General features: G+C 38.3%; 1 protein-coding gene across 1 annotated transcript in view; it reads left to right on the top strand.

Moving 5' to 3' along the window:
* Positions 1-26471, top strand: part of PHKB (phosphorylase kinase regulatory subunit beta) — a 161282-nt gene that overhangs the window by 97696 nt on the left and 37115 nt on the right. The window contains exons 14-19 of the mRNA XM_007450635.1: positions 13710-13765; positions 14283-14376; positions 19014-19097; positions 19810-19914; positions 21316-21398; positions 21605-21695. Coding sequence (XP_007450697.1) covers positions 13710-13765; positions 14283-14376; positions 19014-19097; positions 19810-19914; positions 21316-21398; positions 21605-21695 — 513 coding nt within the window. The remainder of the gene's footprint in view (positions 1-13709; positions 13766-14282; positions 14377-19013; positions 19098-19809; positions 19915-21315; positions 21399-21604; positions 21696-26471) is intronic.

Here is a 26471-nt window from a genome sequence, read left to right as displayed (position 1 = left end):
CTTTCCCTCTACATACTTCTTCTCCTCAGTCTATAGAGATGTTTAATTGTCCCTGACCTTAAAAAAAAAAAGAAAAAAATCCCTCAAGTGTGCCCCTCTGTCACATTCCCTTCTTTCCTTCCCTTTCAAACATCTTAGAAAAATACGTGCACCATCTGCATTTCTTCAGCTTCTAGTCACTCTTTACCCTATGCAGTCTGACTGCTTATACCGCCAACCTACTAAAACACATGCAAAAGGTTACTCCTGACCTCCTAATTGATAAATCCGTTGATCTTTTTTCAGATTTTAGTCTTTTTGTCCTCAGAGATATTCAGCACCATTGAATACTCCCTTCTCCTTTAAACTTTGTAAAAGCATAGAAGTAATCTTTGATTCCTCCATACCTATGTCACTGCTTCTCCCCTTCCCAATCCAGTCATGTCAATTCTATTTCCTAAATACTCCTGAGATCTTTTCACTTGCTCCTTCTCCATTCCAACCACTATCATCTCTCAACTGCAGCGCTCAATGAATCTCCTTGTGTCCACTCTGCCTTCTGCCAATCATGTCTATATAGCAGCCATTACAAGTTAATATATATAAAATGCTTGGGCAGAGCCTGGCCTATAGTAGGTACTATATATGTATTTATTACTATTGTTCTAAAAATGTAAATTACATTGAGTCTTTCCTTGTTTGAAACCCTTTTAAAAAGTAGCTTTTCGTTCCACTTAGATGAAAGCCAAATGCCTTGTTACCTTAGAAGGCCCTTTTGAGCCTTAACTCCACCCTCACTTCTTATTCTTTTGCTTGCTTGTTATACTCCACATACACTGGTCTCCTCTTAGTTCCTCAAACCCTTCAAGCCTTTTCTTCTCAGGGCCTTTGCTATTCCTTCTGCCTGAGTGTTTGTTACCAGATCTTGTTCCTTCTTGATATTGAATTCAGTCTCAGATTTAATGACACCCCCCAGGAGAATTATTTTCTGACCATTAATCTAAAGTAGCCCTATCTCCAGTTACTCTATTATATCATCCTTTACGTTTATCCTTTTCATTCTTACAGCTCATATACCTTTTTCTATAAAGTCCTCCTCAATTCTCTGAGACTAAATTAGATGCTCCCTCCCTTGCCCTCACAGCACCCACCGGTTAATAGCATTGTATTTACTATCCTACTGAACTCCATATATAGTTTGTCTTCTCCGTTCTATGGTGAGTTCCTGAAGAATAGGAATAACATTTCATCTATCTTTCTGCCATCCCTGGTGCCTACCATGATGTTTGGATGAATGAACAGGTGAACAAACCCTGAGCATTTCTAGTACACAGATTTGTTGAATTGTGATCTCATCAATGTGGAAGACATTTATGTTTACTCTGCTGAGAGTGATGGTAGCGTGTGTCCTCCGCAGTCAGGTCCCCAGTGAGAATCTACACTAGAAACAGTTTGGCCTCAATCAGTGAACATGGCTCTATATAGTTAAAAGCTCGTTGGATTCTAGAGCTTGCTGGGTTCCTCTGTAACTGTTCGGTCTCTAACCCAGCAGCTATAAATCTTACCACAGGTTCTCCCTTGCACTGTTTAATTAGCCCAGTCTTTTTGTTCTTGAGAAGAGCATCTAGTGCTGAAAGAGAAAGTAGCACAGGTTTTTATACTTTTCCCCCTTCAAAGCCTCTCTTCTTAGGTGGCTTTCACATTGTAATAACTGTACATGTGGCCTGTCCATTCATTTCCACTCATACATGGAGTCGTGCACTTGGCAATTCTCTAGTGTACTGAAAAGTTTACTGTCTAGCTGGTAAGATGAGGCAGTCTGATTTGGTAGAGAGAGCACTAGACCAAGTTAGTCCAGAGACCTGGATTCTATTTCTGGGTCTGCCACTAACTTGCTGAGGACCTGGACCATTTCCCTTGCCTGTACCTCAGTCTCCTCATCCATCAAGTGGATTATTGATTTTTATCAAGGAAACACATTTTTCAGACAAAATCTTAGGCAGAATTTCAGCATAAAAAATAGTTTAAAAGTTGTGCTGCTCTGGCTGAAGTGGAGTCCTTGTCATGGACTCCCTCACACCTTTTTTATTACCTACTCCCAGATGATAAAAATGGCCTCTTCTACATCTGGCATTTCAACTCAGACACCAGAGAAATGATCTAGTCCGTGCAGGCATCCAAAGGAGAAAAACCAAAAACAAGTTGTCTTGCTATAACTTGCTTCCTTTTCCCCCTTGATTCTAAATAGCTCTTTCCATTTGTCTACCACTGGAGACCTTTCATTGGTGGTAACCCAATACCTGAGGTCCTTTGAAATGACATGGAAACCCTCAGAGGGAAATGGCTAGATTTTTGGAACCTATACTCTCCTTCTGCTGCCTCTACCTCCCCTATCTCACCCTAATTTTACCAGTCTTTCTCTATGTTGACCACTCTGTTATGTTTTTATAAGTTTCTCATCATTTGTTCTTCCTGCTGGTTATGATTAAATCTATGTGAACACCATGAGTCAGGGTTTCTGCACCTGGGCCCATATAATCATTTTAGCATCGTTTCCAGGAAATAAACAAGACCTTTAGCACAGTCATTTCTTTAAGATAAAAATATAGAAACATTCAGTTACAGCATGTGCTTAGACAGGAGTAAAAACAGTTTAACAAATCAATTTGTTGTGACAAAAGGATGATTAGTATTCTCTTCCAACATAATTGCAGTCATTGAAAGGACTGCTCTCAAAAACCATTGCCCGATTTATTCATTCAGGCATTTGAAACTGTGTGTCTGAGGTTGGGAATACTTGTTAAAATTCATTTGTTTTCCTCTTACATAGAAAGCTTGTATAATCACTAATGCAATATATAAATACAGGGATCCTAAAGGGCCATTTTCTCCCTGGCCTTCTCTACTCTTAAGCCAAGTTTAGCTTTTTAACCATGCTGTTGTTGGTATTTCCACTTACCTTTCCTCTGCATCCCTATTCATTTTCTCCAAGTAGCTGCTTTGGCTTGGTTGGAAATGTCAGAATAAGATGCCAGTGTGTTCCAATCAGGATGTGCCTGTGTTCAAACTGCTGTAGCCTGTTACTTGGCTCTTGCAGGAAAAATACTGTGGATATGGTGTCTCCAGTTGGAATTGAGATGTATAAAGCATCTGCCTGGTTTCTTCAGCTAATGAGGCTTTGCTGAAAAAAGAGTATAATGAAAAAATGCTGGATGTTGGCAGGACCTACTCATGAAGGCTAATGAGCATAAATGAGTTTCTATAAGGCCCCAGAAGCAGAGGCAGAGAATGTTTCAATGCACTGCCCTTGAGGGAAGACCAGCCTTGGGTGGGGTGTGACCCCTTTATTTGTTGGCTTCTTTTTTTCTTTCCTTCTCTCCCTCCTCCTGTGTCCTTCTTATCAGTAAAAGACCTATTCAAGCCAGCCACAGTAGACTATTTTATGCAGCATAGGGCATATTAAAAATAAAGCTACTTAGACCAGAGCTTAATACAATATTGCAAAAATAAGAATTATGAGTTTTACATACTGTGTTCATTATTTAATAGAAGAGGTAATTTTTAAATTTAATTGCCAAGAATTTAAGAAATATATTCTATCAAAAAGGAGATAAGAAAATAGGTGTTTTGTAGACACCACTTGGAGTTGAGTTTTCTTCAGACCTGATGTCAAGTGAATGAAGAGTGACTGTTGGTAGAACACAAAGGCTTTTGCTCACCACTCTGCTCCCTGTGACTGTAACACATCCCTACAACTGTGTGTTGGTTAATTTTATGTGTCAACCTGGCTGGGACATGGAGTGCCCAAATATGTGGTCAGACATTATTCTGGATGAGGGTTAAGATGTTTCTGGATGAGATTAACATTCAGATCAGTAGAGTGAGCAGGTCAGATTGCCCTCCCTAATGTGGGTGGGCCTCATCCCAGGAGGCCTGAGTAGAACAAAGAGGCTGACCCTCCCCCAAGTAAGAGAGGATTCTCCCTGCCTGATGGCCTTCAAACTGGGATGTTGGCTTTTTTCCTGCCTTTGGACTAGAACTGGGTCTTGAACCTCCTGGCCTTTGGACTAGAACTACACTGTCAGCTCTCCTGGGTCTCCAGCTTGCCTACTCACCCTGCTGATTGTGGGACTTGCCAGACTTCCTAATTGCCTGAGTCAGTTCTTTATAGTAAATCTCTTTCTTCTCTTTATACATTCACAAACAAATATGTGTGTGCATGCGTGCGTGGACACACACAAGCACGCACACACACACGCACCCTGTTGGCTCTGTTTCTCTGGAGAACCTGAACTAATATAAACCACAGCAGCAAGCAGCACATAATTCATGCAATATATACCATGACAGGCACCATATTGACTTTAGACTTAGACATATCTGCAGTCAGGTTTAAGTTCTGCTACCGACCTTTGACAAATTATTTCACCACTCTTCACTTCAGTTTCCTGATCTTTAAAAATGGGAGTTTTTGTGACAGTACATATGGCAGACTCTTGAGATATATTAATTCCTTGACATTCTAAACTGGACGACAAAACCAATGTAATCAATAAAATAATAATATAAATCTTATTACTAGGCTGTCATGTTATTTCCATGAATAAGTTATAAATGAACAGAATCTATACATCATTCTGTGTGCCATTCTCCTAGAAAAGACCCACATGCTTCCTCTGCCCCCTCCCAAAACACTGCCCCCTCCCAAAATCCCATCTTACTGATCTTTTCTGATAACAATCTTCTAGTGCCCCCACGTAAGCCAGTGGTAGTAATGCCTCTGAGTGTTTTTGGTTGAGTGGTTGTTCTACTCTTATAAGCAAAATTAAAACCTGATGTTTAATGGTTCCACGATTTAACTATAACCATGTTCAGAGATTTCAGTTGCAAAAGGTTGTCTAGGCTTAAATGATAAAAGATGTGAAAAGATGACATTAATAAGTATGGTACATATACAAAATAAGGGTATACTAAGCAGTTAAAACAAAATATGAGGGCATGTTCTGTGTACTAATATATGATATATGATTAAGTGGGAAAAAGTGCTGATAGTATGCTACCTTTTGTCTAAAATACGAGAAAGTAAGATTATAGATTCTTGTTTGCTTTTATAGGCAAAAGGAAACTCTGGAAAGGGGAACAAGTAATCATAGTAATTGCCTGGTTGGTAGGTGGTGGGGTGGATGCATGGGCCACAGGTAGGAGAGAAACTTCACTGAAAACTTTTTCATAATTAAAAAATTTTTGAACCATATGAATTAATTGTCTATTAAAATTAAATTGAAAAAAAGAACAAGGGGAAGGAAAACCATTAGGGTACATTCACATTTAAATTTCTCTGTATACCCTTTGAAAGTTGTATTATATTATTTTATTTATAGCTCCCCGCTGAAAATCTCCTAGCCTTGTTACTTTGACCTGATTTGGATAATTTGAAAACTAGAATATAGACAGATGTACATGCAGTGTTTTAATTACCATAGTTTTAAATTTTGAGCAAGATGGGTTGCAATATTAGTACAGGTAGTGCTCAGCTCACCAGCAAGTTACACTATAAAAGTTTCTCTTCCACTGTTCACTTAAAAATGATTAAGATAGTAAATTTTATGTTATGTGGGGGTTTTTTTGGGTTTTTTTTCGTGGTACGCGGGCCTCTCACTGTTGTGGCCTCTCCTGCTGCGGAGCAAAGGCTCCGGACACGCAGGCCCAGCGGCCATGGCTCATGGGCCCAGGCGCTCTGCGGCATGTGGGATCCTCCTGGACTGGGGCACGAACCTGCGTCCCCTGCATCGGCAGGCGGACTCCCAACCACTGCGCCCCCAGGGAAGCCCATGTTATGTGGTTTTTTATCTCAATTTTAAAAACTGTTAAAAAAACCCAATCTGACTTTATTCATTTATAGAAATGATAGTGTTTTTTTTTTTGTTTGTTTGTTTGTTTTTTTTTTTTGGCTGCATTGGGTCTTCGTTGCTGTGCGTGGGCTTTCTCTCATTGTGGCGAGTGGGGGCTTCTCATTGCGGTGGCTTCTCTTGTTGCGGAGCACGGGCTCTAGGCACGCGGGCTCAGTAGTTGTGCAGCACGGGCTTAGTTGCTCCGCGGCATGTGGGATCTTCCCAGACCAGGGCTCGAACCCGTGTCCCCTGCATTGGCAGGCGGATTCTTAACCACTGCGCCACCAGCAAAGCCCCCGAAATGAAAGTTTTAAATCGGAATATTTTCAACTACACGTTGTTGGTCCTGAATCATGTAGTTAAAATGACTTGTACAATCCTTAATAGCTTATAAAAATATGTATACTTTTAGTTATGATTCTTTCCCTTTGTTAAAAATATCTTGTTTATATTTGCAAACATTTGTCCTTTATGCTCAAGGGAAGATTTGTATATTGCTAATAAAAATGTAACAATACTTTAAAAAAATATTTTTCTTCCAGACCACCGAATGAGTGCCAACTGCCTTCTTTTGGTATAATGTGCTGTGTACGTGCTAAGTGAGAAAAGAGCATGAGGCATCCGTCAAGGGTGCACTCTGTAATTATACAGACCACTCATAAGCATGAAAAAAGCCCTGGCAGAGAGATGGCAAGTGACTCATGCAGACAGCACCTGCTCTTGCTGATAGAGACAGAGACGTCTTGGCATCCTGATGTTTGGGGGACTTTATGGAGGAGACTAGGTTGAAAGAGTGGGCCAGGAACTGGATAAGCAGAAAGAAACAGAAAGAACAGTCCAAGTGTAGGACAGAGGACAGAAACTTGAGATGGACATGATGAACTGCTTTTTATTTTTTTAGTGGAGTGTTCTAAGACAAACAGGGAACTGCAGGTAGAAGTGAAGTTGTAAAGGTCCTCAGGAAGTTGGGGCTTTATTTGGGGAACACTGGTTTTGGAGTGTAAAAGTGATGTCCTAAACATGACAGAAATATGCCTGTTACTCACCTACCCACCCTTCCTCCCATTTCTTCATTCATTCAACAAATATTCTTTCACCACCTCCTTTGTGAAAATCGCTGATACAAGAAAATTTCCCTAACCATAAAGTACAGAAGATGGGCAAAGGCAAGTGTGAAGCAGAAAGTCCAGAAAGCCTGTAACAGTGATCCAGGATTGTAGTCATGTTACTGGATTGATAAAAGGGCTAATGTTTTTTAAACACTTAAGAGTATTTGCCAAAGATTTTATCATTACTCTAAATGGAGTATAACCGTTAAAAATTGTGAAACACTATATTGTACACCTGTAATTTATATAATATTATACATCAACTATACTTCAATTAAAAAAAGCATGTATATTACATTGAAAAAAAAGAGTATATGCCAGACACTCTTAAATGCTTATATATGTTATGTATTATCCTCATAACCCTATAGACACTTTTATTATCCCAATTTGCTAATGAAGAAACTGAGGCTTAGAGAGGTTAACTAATATAGTCACACAACAAAGAATAATATAAATATAATTTGTTTAGCAGATCAAAGTTTGTACATATTTTTATAGGCCCTCTTTTGTTTGATCCTCTGCCTATGTGTTAGGCCTCCTAAATAGCGTTATTCTCATTTTATAGATAAGCACAGAAGAACATAGAGAAACTTGCCTAGGCAGTCATTCATCAGACAGTAAGCACGTACCATGTGCCAGGCATTCTTCTAGGCAATAGACAAGATAGATCAAGTGCTTGTCCTCAGGGAATTGTTTTCTGGTGGGGATGAATAACAGTGAATATATAAGTAAATAATACCAAATAATTTCTGGAGATGACAAGTACTGTGAAGTAGACAAAATAAGGTAAAGTAATAGAGGGGGGCTGGCCACAGTAGAAAGTGAAGGCCTTTCTAAGGAAGTGATGATGGTTGAGACCTGTATAACAAGAGGGCCTCATGCAACAATCTGAAGGGAAAACATTCCAAGCAAGAGTGCAGTAAGTACAGAGGCCCTGAGATAGGAACACAGTTGTCATTTTCAGTGGAGAGAACCCAGTGTGGCTAAAACATGGTGAAGGAGAGGAGAGAGAATGAGAAAGAAGAGGTAGGCTGGAGCTTGATTATGTAGGGACTTGTGGGCTGTGGTAAACAGTTTGGTTCTTATTCTGTGGGCAATAGGAAGACAGTGGAGAGTTTTAAACAGGGTGTTTGTGTGTATGCATGTTGTGGGGGTGGTGACATGGTCTGATTTACACTTTTTAAAAAAACCATCCTTGTTGCTGTTTGCAGGATAGACTGTGTGAATGGTGGGGTAAGACTGAGGTAGGTAGAACAGTTAGTTGACCAAGTGAAAGATCATGGTGACTTTGAGTAGGGTGGTAGTAGCAGTGGAGTTGGAGAAAAGTGGTGTGTTTGAGATGTGCTTTGGAGGTAGAGCCAGTAGGACTTATTGGTGAGTTAGCAGTGCATTAGAGAGTCAGACAGTACAGTGTAATGTTTAAGAGATAGATGAGATTGCCCATATTTGGATCCCTACTTTGCCACTTACTAGCTATATGATGTTTAGATAAGTTTTTTAACCACTCTGCACCTCAGTTTTCTTCTTAGTAAATGAGGATAATTGTAGTAACCTACCTAATAGGGGTGTTTTGATCAGTAAATAATATGGCTACACAGTGTTCAATAAGTGTTGTCTTTTTTGTTTGTTTTAGCTGTTATTCGTTATGAGGTTTGAAGGAGAAAGAGGAATCAAGGATAACTTACACATTTTTGGCCAGATCAAATGAGTGCACAGTATGGCGTTTTAAAGAGATAAGAAATAGTGGTGTTGGGAAAGCTGGACAGCCTCATGTAAATCAATGAAATTAGAACACTCCCTCACACCAAATACAAAAAATAAAGTCAAAATGTTTTAAAGATGTAAATATAAAACATTACACCATAAAACTCCTAGAAGAGAACATAAGCAAAACATTCTCTGACATAAATCATAGCAATATTTTCTTAAATCAGTCTCACAAAACAAAAGAAATAAAAGCAAAAATAAACAAATGGGACCTAATCAAACTTGAAAGCTTTTGCACAGCAAAGGAAAGCACAAACAAAACAAAAAGACAACCTATGGAATGCAAGAAAATATTTGCAAACAATGCAACCAACAAGGAGTTAATTTCTAAAATATACAAACAGCTGATACAACTCAATAAAAAAAAATACCAACAGCCCAACCAAAAAATGGGCAAAAGGCTGAATAGACATTTCTCCAAAGAAGATATACAGGTGGCCAACAGGCACATGAAAATATGCTCAACTTTGCTAATTATTAGAGAATAACCATCATCAAAAAGTCTACAAATAATAAATGCTGGAGAGGGTGTGGAGAAAAGGGAACCCTCCTATGCTCTTGGTGGGAATGTAAACTGGTACAGCCACTATGGAGAACACTATGGAGGTTCGTTAAAACACTAAAAATAGAGCTACCATTATGACCCAGCCAATCCCACTCCTGGGTATATATTTTGGAAAAGACAAGAATTCTAATTCGAAAAGATGCACGTGCCCCAGTGTTCACTGCAGCACTATTTACAGTAGCCAAGACATGGATGCAACCTAAATGTCCATCGACAGATGAATTGATAAAGAAGATGTGGTACCTATATACAATGGGATATTACTCAGCCATAAAAACATTGAAATATTGCAATTTGTAGCAACATGGATAGACCTAGAGAATATCCTACTAAGTGACGTATGTCAGACAGAGAAAGAGAAATATTATATGATATCATTTATATGTGGAATCTAAAAAATTATACAAATGACTCTATATACAAAACAGAAGTAGACTCACAGACAGAAAACAAACTTACGGTTACCAAAGGGGGAAGAGGGAGTGGAGCGATAAATTAGGAGTATGGGATTAACAGATACAAACTACTATACATAAAATAGATAAGCAAAAAGATTTACTGTACAGCACAGGGAACTATATTCAATATCCTGTAAAGACCTATAATGGAAAATAATTTAAAAATATATATATATGTATAACTGAATCACTTTGTGGTATACCTGAAACTAACACAATATTGTAAATCAATTATACTTCAATTAAAAAATAAAATTTGGGGCTTCCCTGGTGGCACAATGGTTGAGAGTCCGCCTGCTGATGCAGGGGACAGGGGTTTGTGCCCCGGTCCGGGAAGATCCCACATGCCGCGGAGAGGCTGGGCCCATGAGCCATGGCCGCTGGGCCTGCGCGTCCGGAGCCTGTGCTCCACAACAGGAGAGGCCACAACAGTGAGAGGCCCGCGTACTGCAAAAAAAAAAAGAAAGAAAGAAAGAAAAAAATAAAATTTTAAAAAGAGAGATAAGACATACTTTAAGGGTGAGTGAATTTAAGGATGGAAATCAGTAGTTCAGTTTTGTCCATGATAAGTTTAAGGCTCCTATTAGGTAACCAGGATCATGGGAGAGGAAGTGACAAGAATGGAACTTGTTTTGTGGGTATTTCACTTCTAAAACTTGCCCTTTTTCCACTCTTTGAGAGGCAGAGTAAGTGAGTGATTATGAGCACAGACTCTGCAGTCAGACTGCCTGAATCTGAATTCTAGCTCTGCTATTTACTAGCTTTATGACCTTGGGTTAGATACTTAAACTTTCTGTACCTCATTTTTGTTACCTGTAAAATGGGGATGATGGTTTGTTAAAGCACTTAGATCAGTGCCTCCTCACACAGAATGTACGATGTTCTGTAAAGTGATTGTTGCTATTGTTGTTACTTTTCAATCCTGAATGTTGCTATAGAAATGAAATGAGAAGAAGATTCAAGCAAGGTATTTTATGAAGGAAGGATTAACAGGATTTTGGTGACAAATTGGATATTGAGGGTAAAAGAGAGGAGTCAAAGATGGTTCAGAGGTTCTGAGCTAGAGTGAGTCTATTTGAGGTAGAGGTAGGGTTGATAAGGAGTTGAGTTTTAGACCTATTAACTTTGAAAATAGCCAAAATAAAATGTCCAGAAAGCAGTTAAAAATGTGGGAACTAGATAGAACTTAAGAGAAAGTTCAAGACTAGAAATATAGATATGGAATCATCTGCTTAGAAGTGATAATGAAAGATACCAGAGTGAATGAGTTTGGTAAGAGAGAAAGAGAAAGAAGTGGGATGAATAGAAGAACAAGGACTTAAAAGGTAAGATTTCCATCTCAAAGGCAAAGCAGGATAGATGGCAGAGTACAGAGCTAACAGAGACAAGGAAGGTAAGGAAATAGTGGTAGTCTATGTTTGAGAAATAAAGGGAGGGAAAATTGGGAAGGTGGTAAGTCATCTGAGGATTTCTTTGAAAAGATGTTTGGAATTATTTAGGGAAGAACTAGTCATAAAAATGGGATAGTGGATGGTCCTAATGTCTTAGAATGGTGGAAGCCATTCTAGGGCAACATAGATGTTACAGCAAATCTCAACAAGGAAGAGAAAGCAGCTGCCCTAGGATAGGTGTGAAAACTGTAAGTACAGCTGCAGGAAATATCAGTGCCCTTTATTGTTACTATGTTTCAAATACTGTACTTGGCACTTTGTTCTCCCTGAATCCTCAGGATTCTCCGAAATATTGGAAACCACCTAAATGTTATCAAAATAAACATGGCTTGAATAAATTATGGCACATCCATATAATGTAATGTCTTTCAGCCACTTTTTTTTAAACCAGGTAGATCTATACTGGCAAAGGAAGATATCAGTGGGATACTTTTCTGTGATAATAAACACGTTTGAAAACTTATCTATCTATTGCAATAGACTAAACTCAAGGATGGGCACTGGGTTGTATTCATCTTGTAATATCAGAGTCTAGCGTGGATTCTTGTATGTCTTAACTATTGGTCAAATGAATAAGTGCATACATGCTTATAAAATGGAAAGCACTAGTACCACACTGGGCTTGAGTATGTGTGTGTGTGTGTGTGTGTGCGTGTGTGTACTTTGTGAACCTAAAAGAAAATATTATAATATTATTAAGGAAAATACCATTCAGAAATAGAAGGTATTAATTATTATTAGGCAGTTTGCAGAGAGACTTCATTGGTTTAGACAGTAATTTTGGAGATTTGAAGAAAATTATGAAAATAGAGAAAAGATAGTTCCAACTTTGTCAGTGAAAGGAAGAAAATTGTTGGGGTGGGACTGGCCACGCACAATTCTTCCTGTGGGTGGAAATGGGGTGAAACGTCCCACTTGAGCTAGGGTTAAAGGCCTGAGCTCATTATGGTAGGTGGTTTGTGAACTGGAACTTTCCTAAATGTTGACTTTTCAAATGAAAGAGTTCTTCAACCATCGAATAGTCTCCTAATCAGATACTCACTATGATTCAACGTGTGTAGTGGGCATTTTAGATCTGAGTGCTCTGTCATACAAATAGAAACAACATTGTCTTAAACAGGCCTGTGATTCAAAAAGAAGAAACCAGTTTACCAATTAGGATCTGTAAGCTGCCTTATTTATTGTTAGTGGAATAACATCTGCATTCTAATATATGTATTCACTTGCTTTTTATTTAAAAACTCTAATTGCCCTGAAGATTATAGATAACGGCCCACTCTAAGGTTACTTCTTTTGATGAATGGGAGATTTCATCCACGAAAAATAAAGCTTAATGTTTTCATTTGTTAGAAATCTTGACGAGACTCTGAATAATTACTTTTTCTCATCCTTTTGAATAACATCAACTTTTAAAGTCTTTATCAAATAAAAATAGAATTTATAGCATTTTAAATGTCTATTTATTTCTGTGAGGTTGTTCCATCATATTTTTCCTTTATATTCATTTAAATCACATTGAAGACTGCCTGAAATGGCATTTTCACGATAATTCTGGGAAATATCCTTTGTACGTTATTTACTGCTGATACATGTCTTCTGGTATTTCTTGCCTTCTATCATACATAAATTCTACTGGCATATTGAATACCATAGAGAGGAACTGACTGATAGTAAATCATATGTTTTACAGCATACTATTGGAATGTTGGATTCATTACTATGAAGAAATTATATTTGATCACAATTTTCAGAGCTTCCTAGTACTGTAATTTATTGGTGCTTCTTAATGTTCTGTGTTAGTTATATACAAGCTCAAAATTGGATTCATTTTGGCTATGCATAATATATGCTATAGTGAATCTTTCCACACACACAAAAAGTAGCAAATATCCAACACTATGTTTGATTAGAACTATTAAGCCCAACAGCTTGTATTTAACACGGTGGTAATTATATAGTCAACTGGGTAGTTCATTCTCTACCGTAGAAGCTATATATTAGAATAAAGCTATTTTGATGTATCAGGTGCCAAAGGAAAATTGGCTAACAAGAAAGGGAATAGCTTTATGTGGTGAAGATGTCAAATGAACAGTTTTAACTCACAGTCATTATTTTAGAGAATACGTAAGTTAGGTTTTTATTTTTAGTTCCCACTCTTCCCTTCATAGTTAAATGATGGAAAATGGCTCTCGGTCCCCAAACTACTCTTATGCATCGTTCAAAATAGCCCTGACAGGCTAGCCCCTCTAGTTATGGTGAGATTTATGGCTTTCCATTCCTTGGTGTTCCATTACTCTGTCTACACCATCAAATTGATTAGTAGGCAGTGGAGAGCAAGGAAAGAGAGGCAACTGCTTAGAGCCAGCTGGTGTCCATCATCTTAATGAACTGCTTAGAGATGGTTAATATTGTCCTTGATTCTCATTATAGTTGATGATGACCAGATCTTTTAAAATGTTTCCCCCCTCCCTTATTCTGTATTACAGGGCCCACTGGAAAATGATTTGGTTGTTTATGTAGCGCTCATAGCAGAAAGCCAACGGTATGAAATCCAGATGGGTGGCGTGTTCTTTTGAGGGGGAGGGAAGGGGATTGATTGCTTTAGGCTTATAATATTGAGTGTGGTGGTAGAAATTAACTTCATAGAGCCCTTCACAGGGCTTCACAGGGTGAAGTGCCAGAATAACATTTAAGTGCCAGAATAACATTCTTTTCATGTTTAAAAATAATTTTGTTTTAGTTGGTGTTAATATTAATTAAAGTCTGTGACCAGTGCCAGTGCTGCCTGGTGTGTAGTTTTGAGAAATTAATGCAAACAGCTTATGGGGATCCCCCAAGTTAGTGCTTACCTCTCTGGCAGCCCCCAAAGCTCACAGCTGATGCTTAGTGAAGAACCCAAGAGGGCTCTGGATTCCAGTGCAGATGACATATTGCTGACATTAACAAATGAATAATGTGCTCCAAACTAGCATAGTCTTTCCCCTTTTCTCCTCCTCCTTCACCATTGTCCATATAAATGCATTACTGAAAATGTCTCTTTTTTTCCCTGTGTTTTTTAGCCTTCAAGTTTTCCTCAACACGTATGGTATTCAGACTCAAACTCCTCAACAGGTAGAACCCATTCAGATCTGGGCCCAGCAGGAGCTTGTGAAAGTAAGTGATACTGCTTTACTGTCTCCTTTGTGTAGGTACTAGAGCATGATGATAAGACTTAGAGTCAAGAAGCATATTTAAAAATCCAATTCTGAGATAGGGTCTTTGATCCAAAGTCTTTCTGATTAAGCTGAGAGACCCACTTTATCAGACACTGTTACTGAAACACAGCTGCATTGTGTGTGTGCGTTATATTCATAGGTCTTGTTGATTTCTGCTCCTTGCTAAAGTCTATTACAAACCTGGACTGACCACTTAAATAACAAATCAGCCTTAATTTTAGTAGTGGTGTATAAAATAACCTTTACATTTGATTTATTTTCCCTTTTATTAACTATTAAAGAAACCTTCTCACCTAAATATTATTGGTAATAACTACCTCCCTTTTTCTCTTGCCTTACTATTTGGAGTCTGAAGTAATTCCTGCCCTCTTTGGTTTGCTGGGTCTCAAAATAATTATAAAGTGACATCTGAATTTATATTTGATCCAGTTACATACCTATTGGATTGGATTAAAAGATGTCTTTTGAGGCCTTTTGTATGCACTGCCCTGCAGCATATGCCTGAGTTTAGGAATATTACTGCTCATTAGGGATGGGAAGTTGTTGATCTCCACTAATTATTTTTAAACCACTGTTTTTATTTGGTAATCATTAAAAACAGTACAGGAATGGGACTTCCCTGGTGGTCCAGTGGTTGGGACTCTGCACTTCCAATGCAGGGGGTGCAGGTTTGATCCCTGGTCCGGGGACTAAGATCCCATATGCCACCTGGCCAAAAAAAAAAAAAAAAAAACAGTACAGGAACAAAGTCCACAGTGTTCGGTGGAAATGTTTAGAATAGTCTCTCTCAGGTGATCAAGGTTAAGTCAGTTAAGTTGATAAAAATGTTTTTGATTAAAATCTTGATGTTACAACAAAGAATAAAAGCTCAGAGAAGTGAGGTGCACATTGCAGGGAAAATGCAACGCCCCAGAGTTGTTGCTAATCAGACTGGACTTCATGCATTGGCAACAAAACCAGAACCTGGGTGTTAGGTCACCCAGAGCACCAGCTCTTCAAAAGTCCTTAACAAGAGCTCTTTTCTCCCCCTCGATTAAAGAGACATGGCTAAAAATGCAAGGAACCCTGGAGTAGGTAACACTTTAAAATCACACTACGAAGTAAACGATGGAAAGCTAGGTTTCATTGTAGAAGAGGCTAAATGAGGCCAAGAGGGAAGTAAGGATCCACAAGGCAAGGAGAGGAGGCTGTATGGAAGGGCAGAAAATCTAAGGTTGTAACACTGTGCACTTATCATCCAGGTGCAGGCTGTATTTGCTGATACACTTTTATGGCCTCTCACTGAAAGCTCCAGAGAATGGTAACAAAGGTTATTATTCGTTGATAAACATGCTCTCAAAACAAATTAACCTGAATCTGTTTCTTCAGGCCTAATGTATATTAGCACCTCTTTCTGGTAGCATCTGTACTCTACCAGACAACATGCAATCAAGATTTAAGAGACCAACATGGCTCCAAATAACTTGAATGTGGCATTTTATTCATTCATTCATCAGTAACACCTGTTCTGTGCAGAGTACTGTGTGGAGCACACAAATAAAATGACTCTGTCCCTATTCTCAGTCGGTGACCTCTGGGTCTGTTGGGATGACAGAAAAAATAGTTAATGACAATCCACTTTGATCGGTGCTATGATAGATGTTAGTACAAGGTGCTGAGGAGTCACAGAGGTGGTTGGAAGCATTCTGTTACAAAGTGAAGACTTATAACAGGTCCTGACTTATTTTATACTTTGTTGTTTTAAAGATGGCATTAACGCATGATTTATAATTTGGGTGTGTGTTGTGGCTAAAAAGACAGATTTGTGACCAGGAGCCCAGCTTCTCTGTGCACGTGTCAGGATGGAAAATTCTCTGTGGCTGCAGCCTCTGTGTTTCAAGCTAGCTGCATTTTGGGATTCACCCTCTAAGATATACTGCTGACTACATTGCTTCTTATAGTCTACCTTTTAAAAGTGAAAATGTTCCCTCAAATCTTAGTTAATACACATATTCTTATGCCAGTGGCTGCTTATTCTCTTCGGAGAAGTTGCACCCTCCTTCGGCCCACTGAAGAGGGTGTGAGGGCAGACAGCTGAGGGTAAGGCTTTCACTGTGTGTGGTTAATGTTTCATAATGTGGTAACTGTGGTTTGATTTGCCTCATGGGAGATCTGAATACACTGCAGATGTAGAATGAAGTATTTCTGTACTCCAGGTGGTTTGGTCCCTGCTATGTGTTTCAGTGCATTAAATGGTGTGAATGTGTACAATGTAGGGATGGTATTATCTGTACCCTAGAATTCAGTGAGCATTCTGCATCTGATTAGTTAATTGTCATAGACCTTCTCTACCATGGTTCAGAAAGTTAAGGAAAATGCTTTTACTGTAATAGAGTAGTATTTAAAGATTTCCTTTAAATCTACCTAGATCAGTACATTTTAACTTGTGCATGGTTGATTAATATAATCATTTGCCTAAAAGAAGAAATCTAAAGTAGTTTAGACATAAATATTAATTTAAGGGAAAGTGGTCTCCATCTAGTGCTGTGCACTGTAGTTTCAGTGTAGCTATACAATGCTATATAATGCTTATAGAGTACTTTTTCTAGCCAGTGGACTTTGTCTAAAACCACTGCTGTTCCAGAATTAATATGCACAGCATATGTGGCTCAGGAGGACATTCACTTGCTCCCTCATTCATCCATCAAGTATTTCCTGAGCACTAGCTGTATGCCAGGCACAGTGCCAACTCAGGGGGTGCTATTTTCTAGGAACATTCAGTGCAGAAGGAGAAGGAGACAGCTAACTCTGACATACATGTGTGCACCATGGCAGAATGAACAGAGAGCTCTGGTGATGACATTAATTTTGTATACGTTGAGGTCGATATTTGAAATCAGTTCAAATGATAATCAGTAGATTGTGTAGAGACAGTTGGTTTGATTTTCCATTATGTTAGATTTCTACCTCTCATCAGATACAAAAATAAATTCCAGACAGATTAAAGATTTAAATTTTTTTTAATGATTTAGATATAAAATCACTAAAAAAAAAATAGGAGAACAGTTTACAACTGTTGTGAGGGGAAGTCCATTCTTAGAGTAACACTAGTGCCAAAAAGCGATTAAGGAAGTGATTGACAGATTTAACTAGATATAATTGAAGGTAGTGTAAACAACCTGGCATATCAAAGGTGCTTGTGAAATTTCCTAGCAGAAAAATGTTTAGATTGAAATACCAAATGCTGAAGTGATGTTTGAACTACTATGCAGTCATTCTCACATTTCATAACAACATTGAAGATGAGCAAATTGAGTAAAATATTTGATAAAACAGCAATATTCTTAACATACCAAGATCTTTTACAAATGAAAAAAGAATGACAAATGCCCAGTAGACAGGGAAAAAAAGGAAAAAGTGCATAGAACATACAAATAGCTATTAAATATATGGGAAAATGGTCCACCACAAAATATTTGAATAAGTTGTTTAAAACTAAAATGAAATGTCATTGTGACTCGAGAATGACAAAAATGTCCTATGCACATTTAATGTCGAAGTAATCGGTCCATTATTTCTGGAGGGTGACCAACCTGGCAGTATGTTTGAAAGAGAATGTATATTCTCTTTGATTCATCAAGTCTAAGAAATTATCCTGAAGAAGCAATAGTATACTGTCCAAAGTTGGTTACAGAATTAGTTTTGAAATAACTAAAAATTGGGAGCTACCTTCATCAGGAGGGGATCCATGTTAAATAGGGTAAGGAGACTTCTTGATTGGATTAAGTGCTCGGCTCTGGCACTGATTAACCCCTAGTTCATTCCAAGTTTATCTGTTTTTACTTTGTAGAAAAACAATATTAAGTTTAAAAAAATGGAACACCAGATTATATAGTATATGAACCCATTTATGTAAATATATATACATATATGTGTGTATGTCATATGGGTATTTATCTATGCACTGTTAAAAATCTATAACCCTGCCTTATGCTTCTGGTGTTTCTTAGGGATCACACAATAAATTACACTCCTTTTAACACATACCAAAGTGAAATAGTTGTTGCCTAAGGGGTTACGAGAGTAACAGGACCATTCACTTGTAGCATATGAATTACATTTTTCATAAAATTCATATAATCAGAAAAATCAGTAAAGACATTTCCATGTTGGTGGGAAATACTTGAAGGTGGGAATCTGGTCGAAGTTATGTGGCCCTGTTTTTTAAAACTTTAAAGAGCCAAAATTTTTATCACAGAGGAAGCATTTGTTTCTCTGTGTGCTTGTATGAATCAGATAGAGCCATGCAAGTTATAAATTCATGACATGACAGTGTAAGAACAATGTCAAATTTTAGAATGTTGCTAAATGGATCTGCAAAAGTTTTGCTCTCAGATCTCCCAGTGCCCCAAAATCTAAGTTGATGTCATTAGCTGGCTTGTTTTCCTACAAGTCCATTGAATAAAGTTTCCCTGGCCTCTTTTTCTCTGGAGAAATCAGAAATTAGCAGGGCATTAGTTGAGGGGGGGAAAGAGGGCAGAAAAGGAAAAGCATGAATTTTTGTTTGGCTCTGATTTACGCATTTGTGTCTTACAGGCTTATTTCCATCTGGGGATCAATGAAAAATTAGGACTCTGCGGAAGGCCAGATAGGCCCATAGGCTGCCTCGGTACATCAAAGGTACTCATGAAATTTCCTTGTAGAGCAGTGTTCAGATTGTAATACCACAGACGATAATGATGTTTGACCTGCTATGCATCCATTCTCACGTTTCATCATACACTTGGGCTAATTATATGAATTATTATTTTCTACAAGTAAATATCAATAATTAGTTTTAGGGCTTCTCTGGTGGTGCAGTGGTTGAGAGTCCGCCTGCCGATGCAGGGGACACGGGTTCGTGCCCCGGTCCGGGAAGATCCCACATGCCGCGGAGCGGCTAGGCCCGTGAGCCATGCCCGCTGAGCCTGCGCGTCCGCAGCCTGTGCTCCGCAACGGGAGAGCCACAGCAGTGAGAGGCCCGCGTACCGAAAAAAAAAAAAAAAATTAGTTTTGTGTGATACCACGAACTCTTCTAAAAATAGATAAGCATCTCACTGCTCTATTGTTTCTGAGCCTTGTAAGATACCTGATTATAGTAGTATTTACTCAAACCGAGGCTTTTTCCCTTATAGTAGAGATGGACTACTTTATTAGCATACTGAGTCAATCAAGAAGCTGTACCTTCTTAATATTATGTAGATTTTATAAGATTATTTTGTTTGCTTATTCAGAATTAAACATCAGTTTTAATTTTTATTAGGACTTGTAGTACTGTACCTTTGCCTTTGGTCTGTTTTATTTGTTTGTTTGTTTATATTTTTTTCTTTTTTTTTAAATGTATCCCTTACAGATTTATCGCATTCTAGGAAAGACTGTGGTTTGTTACCCTATCATCTTTGACCTAAGTGATTTCTACATGTCTCAAGATGTTTTACTGCTGATAGATGACATAAAGGTAGCTTCAGAACACCTTTTAATTGAAACGGGATGACTTTGTTTCTAGTGATTTCTATCATATGTTGTTAAATTAAGTGCTCCTGGGTCTATGATACTGGGTTAATACAGTATCAAATATGAAAGTAAAACAACATCTGCATAGCTTTGGGGAGTTAAATTACTTGCAGCATTAGAATAATAGATGTATTCTGTTTTATATAAAGTTGTATGACTTTACTTGTCTACCTTCTACAAATGGAATGAAAGGATATATACTGTAGTTGTAAAAGCAGAGGGGGAACTGTTTTGGAAACCATGTTCATACGACAGTAAGTTTATCCCTTTTTGAACAAAACTTGAGTTACCAAAATGATTTTATTTATAAAGAATTTCAAGTAAAACCTCACCTAACTCATTATAGCCAATCAGTTAAAATCTCCTCCACTCCCTTTTCCATTTGCAGAGTAGAAAAGCTTAGGGTCATGGCCCAGAGCATGAAGTCTGGAGCCAGATTTCACTTGTTAAAATCTTGACTCTAGGGCTTCCCTGGTGGCGCAGTGGTTGAGAGTCCGCCTGCCGATGCAGGGAACACGGGTTCGTGCCCCGGTCTGGGAGGATCCCACATGCCGCGGAGCGGCTGGGCCCGTGAGCCGTGGCCGTTGAGCCTGCTCGTCCGGAGCCTGTGCTCCACAACGGGAGAGGCCACGACAGTGAGAGGCCCACATACCACAAAAAAAAAAAAAAATCTTGACTCTACTGTTTACCAGCTCTGTGATCTTGGGCAAGTTAGTTAACTTCTCTGTGTCCCTGTTTTCTCATCTGTATAACTGAATAGGGCTGTCCTGAGGATTAGGAGTTCATATGCAAAGCCCTCAGAATAGTGCCTGGCACGTAGTGAAGTGTTAATGTATGTCTTTGATGGGATGATGATGATGATGATGATGATGATGATGATGATGATGATAATGGTAATAGAAATTGAGTCAAATAAAGAACTCTTCATGTTTCCAATGGTCTGTATAGATTCACCCCAATCTCTTCTACCGGCTGTAATATAAATCTACGGCAACGTGGAGTGAGAATTAATCTTCTGGATGATAACCCTGGGTTGATTTTCCTTCCCTGGGACTATTCTCGAACTGTATTTGTTAGGCCTCAAAAAAAAGGTGGGGGGTGCAGCCTTAAAACATGTGTGATCTGACTATTTTTAAGAACGAAATTTAAAATCAAAATAGTTTCTAGCTTAACTTGTATGTATTAGAACATTTCTACCCCTAAGTAGTCTATCTTATCCAGGGTTTGATTGTGAATTATCTTGATATAGAATAGTTTTGTTGGCTCTTTGCCACTAATGGTTAAGCATCCTGATCAGCTCAGATACTGTGCCATTACATCCTGCTTCATTCTTATGTTTTAATAGAATGCACTACAGTTTATTAAGCAATACTGGAAAATGCATGGACATCCACTTTTCCTTGTTCTCATCCGGGAAGACAATATAAGGTAGGTGGATGAAAGAGTTGAGGTGCATGCATCTCATCACCATTAACACTGTGAACCCTTTGGAAGCAGGGCCTCCTTGTATTTTTGTATCCATCTCAGCGTGTGACAGAGTGTTTTGCATGTGTAAAGGGTACTTAGTACTAGATTATTAATTTCTCATTCTGTTGTTAATATGCACATTTTGTTTATCTGTTTATATTTTTCAGAGGTAGCCGATTCAATCCCATATTAGATATGCTGGCAGCTTTTAAGAACGGAGTGGTTGGAGGAGTCAAAGTTCACGTTGATCGTCTACAGGTAGTCTTCTGAATTTCAGTGTTTCTGTTTCCAGCACAATTAGTCCACAGATACAGCTATGTTTCTTAATTATATTCTGTGGAAGGTTTTTGTCTTAAGGTTTTATTCTCTGTCTACCTTCCCGTTCCTATTGCCATCACCCCATTTATCTGATCCCTCCAATCTGATGCTTGAGCAATTGCAGTGGTTTCCCACCAGAATTTCAGACTTTAAGAGATCATCTCTGACCTCAGTTTTGCATTTGAGGAAGCTGGGGTCCAGAGTGGTGAAGTGACCTGCTGTATAAGCTCAGGTTCTTTGACTCCCTGGTCCAGTGCTCTGTTCCCTACCACACAGTGACATCCAACCTGGAGATAATCCTTGTTCCATTCAGAATTTTACAGCATTATTTTCATAGCTCCTAAATAACAGAAGCCCTTTGTGGTTCCCTATAACCATAGCAGCCTCTCTGTCCACAATTATCTCCTACTAAACATTCTTTCTGCTTCAGCCAATACAGATTACTTACTGTGTTCTCAAATTTGTGAGGTTCTGCCCCTTTCTGCTCACTCCATTTCCTCTGCCTGGAGTAGCTTTCCTTCTTTCAACATCACTGGGCTTTGAAGTCTTACCAAACTTTAAAGACCAGTTCTGCAGAATCACTCAGACCAGAAATGATACTTTTCTTTTTTAATATCCTTTTATGACCTTTAACATAAACTATTCAAATTGTAGTCCATTATCGACTTATTTCCTTTAAAAAGTTGTGATCATTCCATAGTCTTTTATGTAGTAGATACTCAGTATTGAGTAAGAAAGAGGAAAATTTATAAAGAGGGACCTGTGTATGTAATGTGGTAAATGGCATGTTTACATAATCATTCACTGGTGCTTGTATTGGCTTGGCCAAAAAGTGCGTTCGGGTTTTTCCATAAGATATTACAGAAACGAACTTTTTGGCCAATATTTTGCATACTTGATTGATTTTTACCTAAGTTTTAATCTTTTCCCCTTATTTTTTATTGTTTTGTCTTTTTGTAATGCTTCATGGGGCAATTTCTTTGTTATTTATCATGTAGCTCCTCTGTTGAGTTTTGTGTTTTGCTATCATGTTTTTAATTTTCCCTTTCATACTATCTTGTCCTTTTTTTCCTGGGTATTATATGTTGTCTTATCCTTCTGAGAACATTAACTAGAGAGCTTTGGAAATTTTTCCTTTCTACATTATCTCTTTCAGGTTTTTTTTCTCTGTTTTGGGGGGCTCAGTCTTTCATGTTGGAGACATTTGTCAGATGTCTGGTAATCTTTAGCTATCCCTTCATTTTTAGGAGTGAAAGAATAAAAAGTTCATTGGAAGCTGTGTGTTTGGGAACAAGGATCATTGTCATGATGAATTTACTTGTAAGGTACTCTCGTGGCAAAGGCCCTTTTTGCTGGGGAAAACCCAAGTGCCAATATCTGGAGACTTTTATCTCCTCTGCTCTGCAGTTTCCTCAGAAAATAAACATCTAGCCTTCTGCTTGAAGGACATACATTTTGCTTCCATGTCCTGAGAGCAGGTTTGGGGAGGGGAGCCAGGGATTTTGCACTGTGCTGTATATTATGAGAAACATCTCTCATTGGGACAGCTGTTTCACAAGTTGTCTCTCTCTACCGATGCAGATTCAGAAGACAGTAAAATAGTACATTATCAAATTGTCCAGGATACTTACAACAGCACAGATTATTTTCACGTACACAGCACAAGTGGCTTAATTCTGACAGCACAGATGCTGGACCACAAGTTCGTGCAACACTGCACTTTGAAAGTCAGAGCAACGGATAATAGCTTCCCATCACTAAGAAGTGAAGTCTTTGTTTATATCTACATCATGGACTAAAATGATAGCCCTCCGATTTTTAATCAGCTCATTTATGAGTCTTTCACTTAATCCATTGTTTAATCTTTATTTATTTATTTTTACATCTTTACTGGAGTATAATTGCTTTGCAATCGTGTGTTAGTTTCTGCTTTATAACAAAATGAATCAGTTATACATATACATATGTTCCCATATCTCTTGCCTCTTGCGTCTCCCTCCCTCCCACCCTCCCTATTCCACCCCTCGGGGTGGTCACAAAGCACCCAGCTGATCTCCCTGTGCTATGCAGCTGCTTCCCACTAGCTAGCTATTTTATGTTTGGTAGTGTATATATGTCCATGCCACTCTCTCACTTTGTCACAGCTTACCCTTCCCCCTCCCCATATCCTCAAGTCCATTCTCTAGTAGGTCTGTATCTTTATTCCTGTCTTACCCATAAGTTCTTCATGACCTTTTTTTTCCCTTAGATTCCATATATATGTGTTAGCATACGGTATTTGTCTTTCTGTTTCTGACTTACTTCACTCTGTATGACAGACTCTAGGTCCATCCACCTCACTACAAATAACTCAATTTCGTTTCTTTTTATGACTGAGTAATATTCCATTGTATATATGTGCCACATCTTCTTTATCCATTCATCTGATGTTGGACACTTAGGTTATTTCCATGTCCTGGCTATTGTAAGTAGAGCTGCAATGAACATTTTGGTACATGACTCTTTTTGAATTATGGTTTTCTCAGGGTATATGCCCAGTAGTGGGATTGCTGGGTCATATGGTAGTTCTATTTGTAGTTTTTTAAGGAACTTCCATACTGTTCTCCATAGTGGCTGAACCAATTCACATTCCCACCAGCAGTGCAAGAGTGTTCCCTTTTCTCCACACCCTCTCCATTTTTATTGTTTGTAGATTTTTTGATGATGGCCATTCCAACCAGTGTGAGATGATATCTCATTGTAGTTTTGATTTGCATTTCTCTAATGATTAATGATGTTGAGCATTCTTTCATGTGTTTGTTGGCAATCTGTATATCTTCTTTGGAGAAATGTCTATTTAGGTCTTCTGCCCATTTTTGGATTGGGTTGTTTGTTTTTTCGCTATTGAGCTGCATGAGCTGCTTATAAATTTTGTAGATTAATCCTTTGTCAGTTGCTTCATTTGCAAATATTTTCTCCCATTCTGAGGGTTGTCTTTTCATCTTGTTGATGGTTTCCTTTGCTGTGCGAAAGCTTTGAAGTTTCATTAGGTCCCATTTGTTTATTTTTCTTTTTCTTTCCATTTCTCTAGGAGGTGGGTCAAAAAGGATTTTGCTGTGATTTATGTCATAGAGTGTTCTGCCTATGTTTTCCTCTAAGAGTTTGATAGTGTCTGGCCTTACATTTAGGTCTTTATTCCATTTTGAGTTTATTTTTGTGTATGGTGTTAGGGAGTGTTCTAATCTCATACTTTTGCATGTAGCTGTCCAGTTTTCCTAGCACCACTTATTGAAGAGGCTGTCTTTATCCACTGTATATTCTTGCCTCCTTTATCAAAGGTAAGGTGACCATATGTGCATGGGTTTATCTCTGGGCTTTCTATCCTGTTCCATTGATCTATATTTCTGTTTTTGTGCCAGTACCATACTGTCTTGATTACTGTAGCTTTGTAGTATAGTCTGAAGTCAGGGAGTCTGATTCCTCCAGCTCCGTTTTTCTTTCTCAAGATTGATTTGGCTATTTGGGGTCTTTTGTGTTTCCATACAAACTGTGAGATTTTTTGTTCTAGTTCTGTGGAAAATGCCAGTGGTAGTTTGATAGGGATTGCATTGCATCTGTAGATGGCTTTGGGTATTCTAGTCATTTTCACAATGTTGATTCTTCCAATCCAAGAACATGGTATATCTCTCCATCTATTTGTATCATCTTTAATTTCTTTCATCAGTGTCTTATAATTTTCTGCATACAGGTCTTTTGTCTCCTTAAGTAGGTTTATTCCTAGATAATTTATTCTTTTTTTTGCAGTGGTAAATGGGAGTGTTTTCTTAATTTCACTTTCAGATGTTTCATCATTAATCTATAGGAATGCCAGATATTTCTGTGCATTCATTTTGTATCCTGATACTTTACCAGATTTATTGATTAGCTCTAGTAGTTTTCTGGTAGCATCCTTAGGATTCTGTATGTATAGTATCATGTCATCTGCAAATAGTGACAGCTTTACTTCCTCTTTTCCGATTTGGATTCCTTTTATTTCTTTTTCTTCTCTGATTGCTGTGGCTAAAACTTCCAAAGCTATGTTGAATGATAGTGGTGAGAGTGGCAACCTTGTCTTGTTCCTGATCTTAGAGGAAATGGTTTCAGTTTTTCACCATTGAGGACAATGTTGGCTGTGGGTTTGTCATATATGGCCTGTATTATGTTGAGGAAAGTTCTCTATGCCTCCTTTCTGGAGGGTTTTTGTCATAAATGGGTGTTGAATTTTGTCAAAAGCTTTCTCTGCATCTGTTGAGATGATCATATGGTTTTTCTCCTTCAGTTTTTTAATAAGGTGTATCACATTGATTGATTTCCATATATTGAATAATCCTTGCATTCCTGGGATAAACCCCACTTGATCATGGTGTATGACCCTTTTAATGTGCTTTGGGGTTCTGTTTGCTAGTATTTTGTTGAGGATTTTTGCATGTATGTTCATCAGTGATATTGGCCTGTAGTTTTCTTTCTTTGTGACATCTTTGTCTGGTTTTCGTATCAGGGTGATAGTGGCCTCATAGAATGAGTTTGGGAGTGTTCCTCCCTCTGCTATATTTTGGAAGAGTTTGAGAAGGATAGGTGTTAGCTCTTCTCTAAATGTTTGATAGAATTTGCCTCTGAAGCTATCTGGTCTTGGGCTTTTGTTTGTTGGAAGTTTTTTTTTTTTTGCGTTATGCTGGCCTCTCACCATTGTGGCGTCTT

This window comes from Lipotes vexillifer, unplaced genomic scaffold (assembly GCF_000442215.2).
Source record: "Lipotes vexillifer unplaced genomic scaffold, Lipotes_vexillifer_v1.1 scaffold943, whole genome shotgun sequence".
In the NCBI taxonomy this organism is placed as follows: domain Eukaryota; kingdom Metazoa; phylum Chordata; class Mammalia; order Artiodactyla; family Lipotidae; genus Lipotes; species Lipotes vexillifer.
Note: the sequence above shows the minus strand (reverse complement) of the source record. Positions and strands in the feature narration are given on the sequence as shown.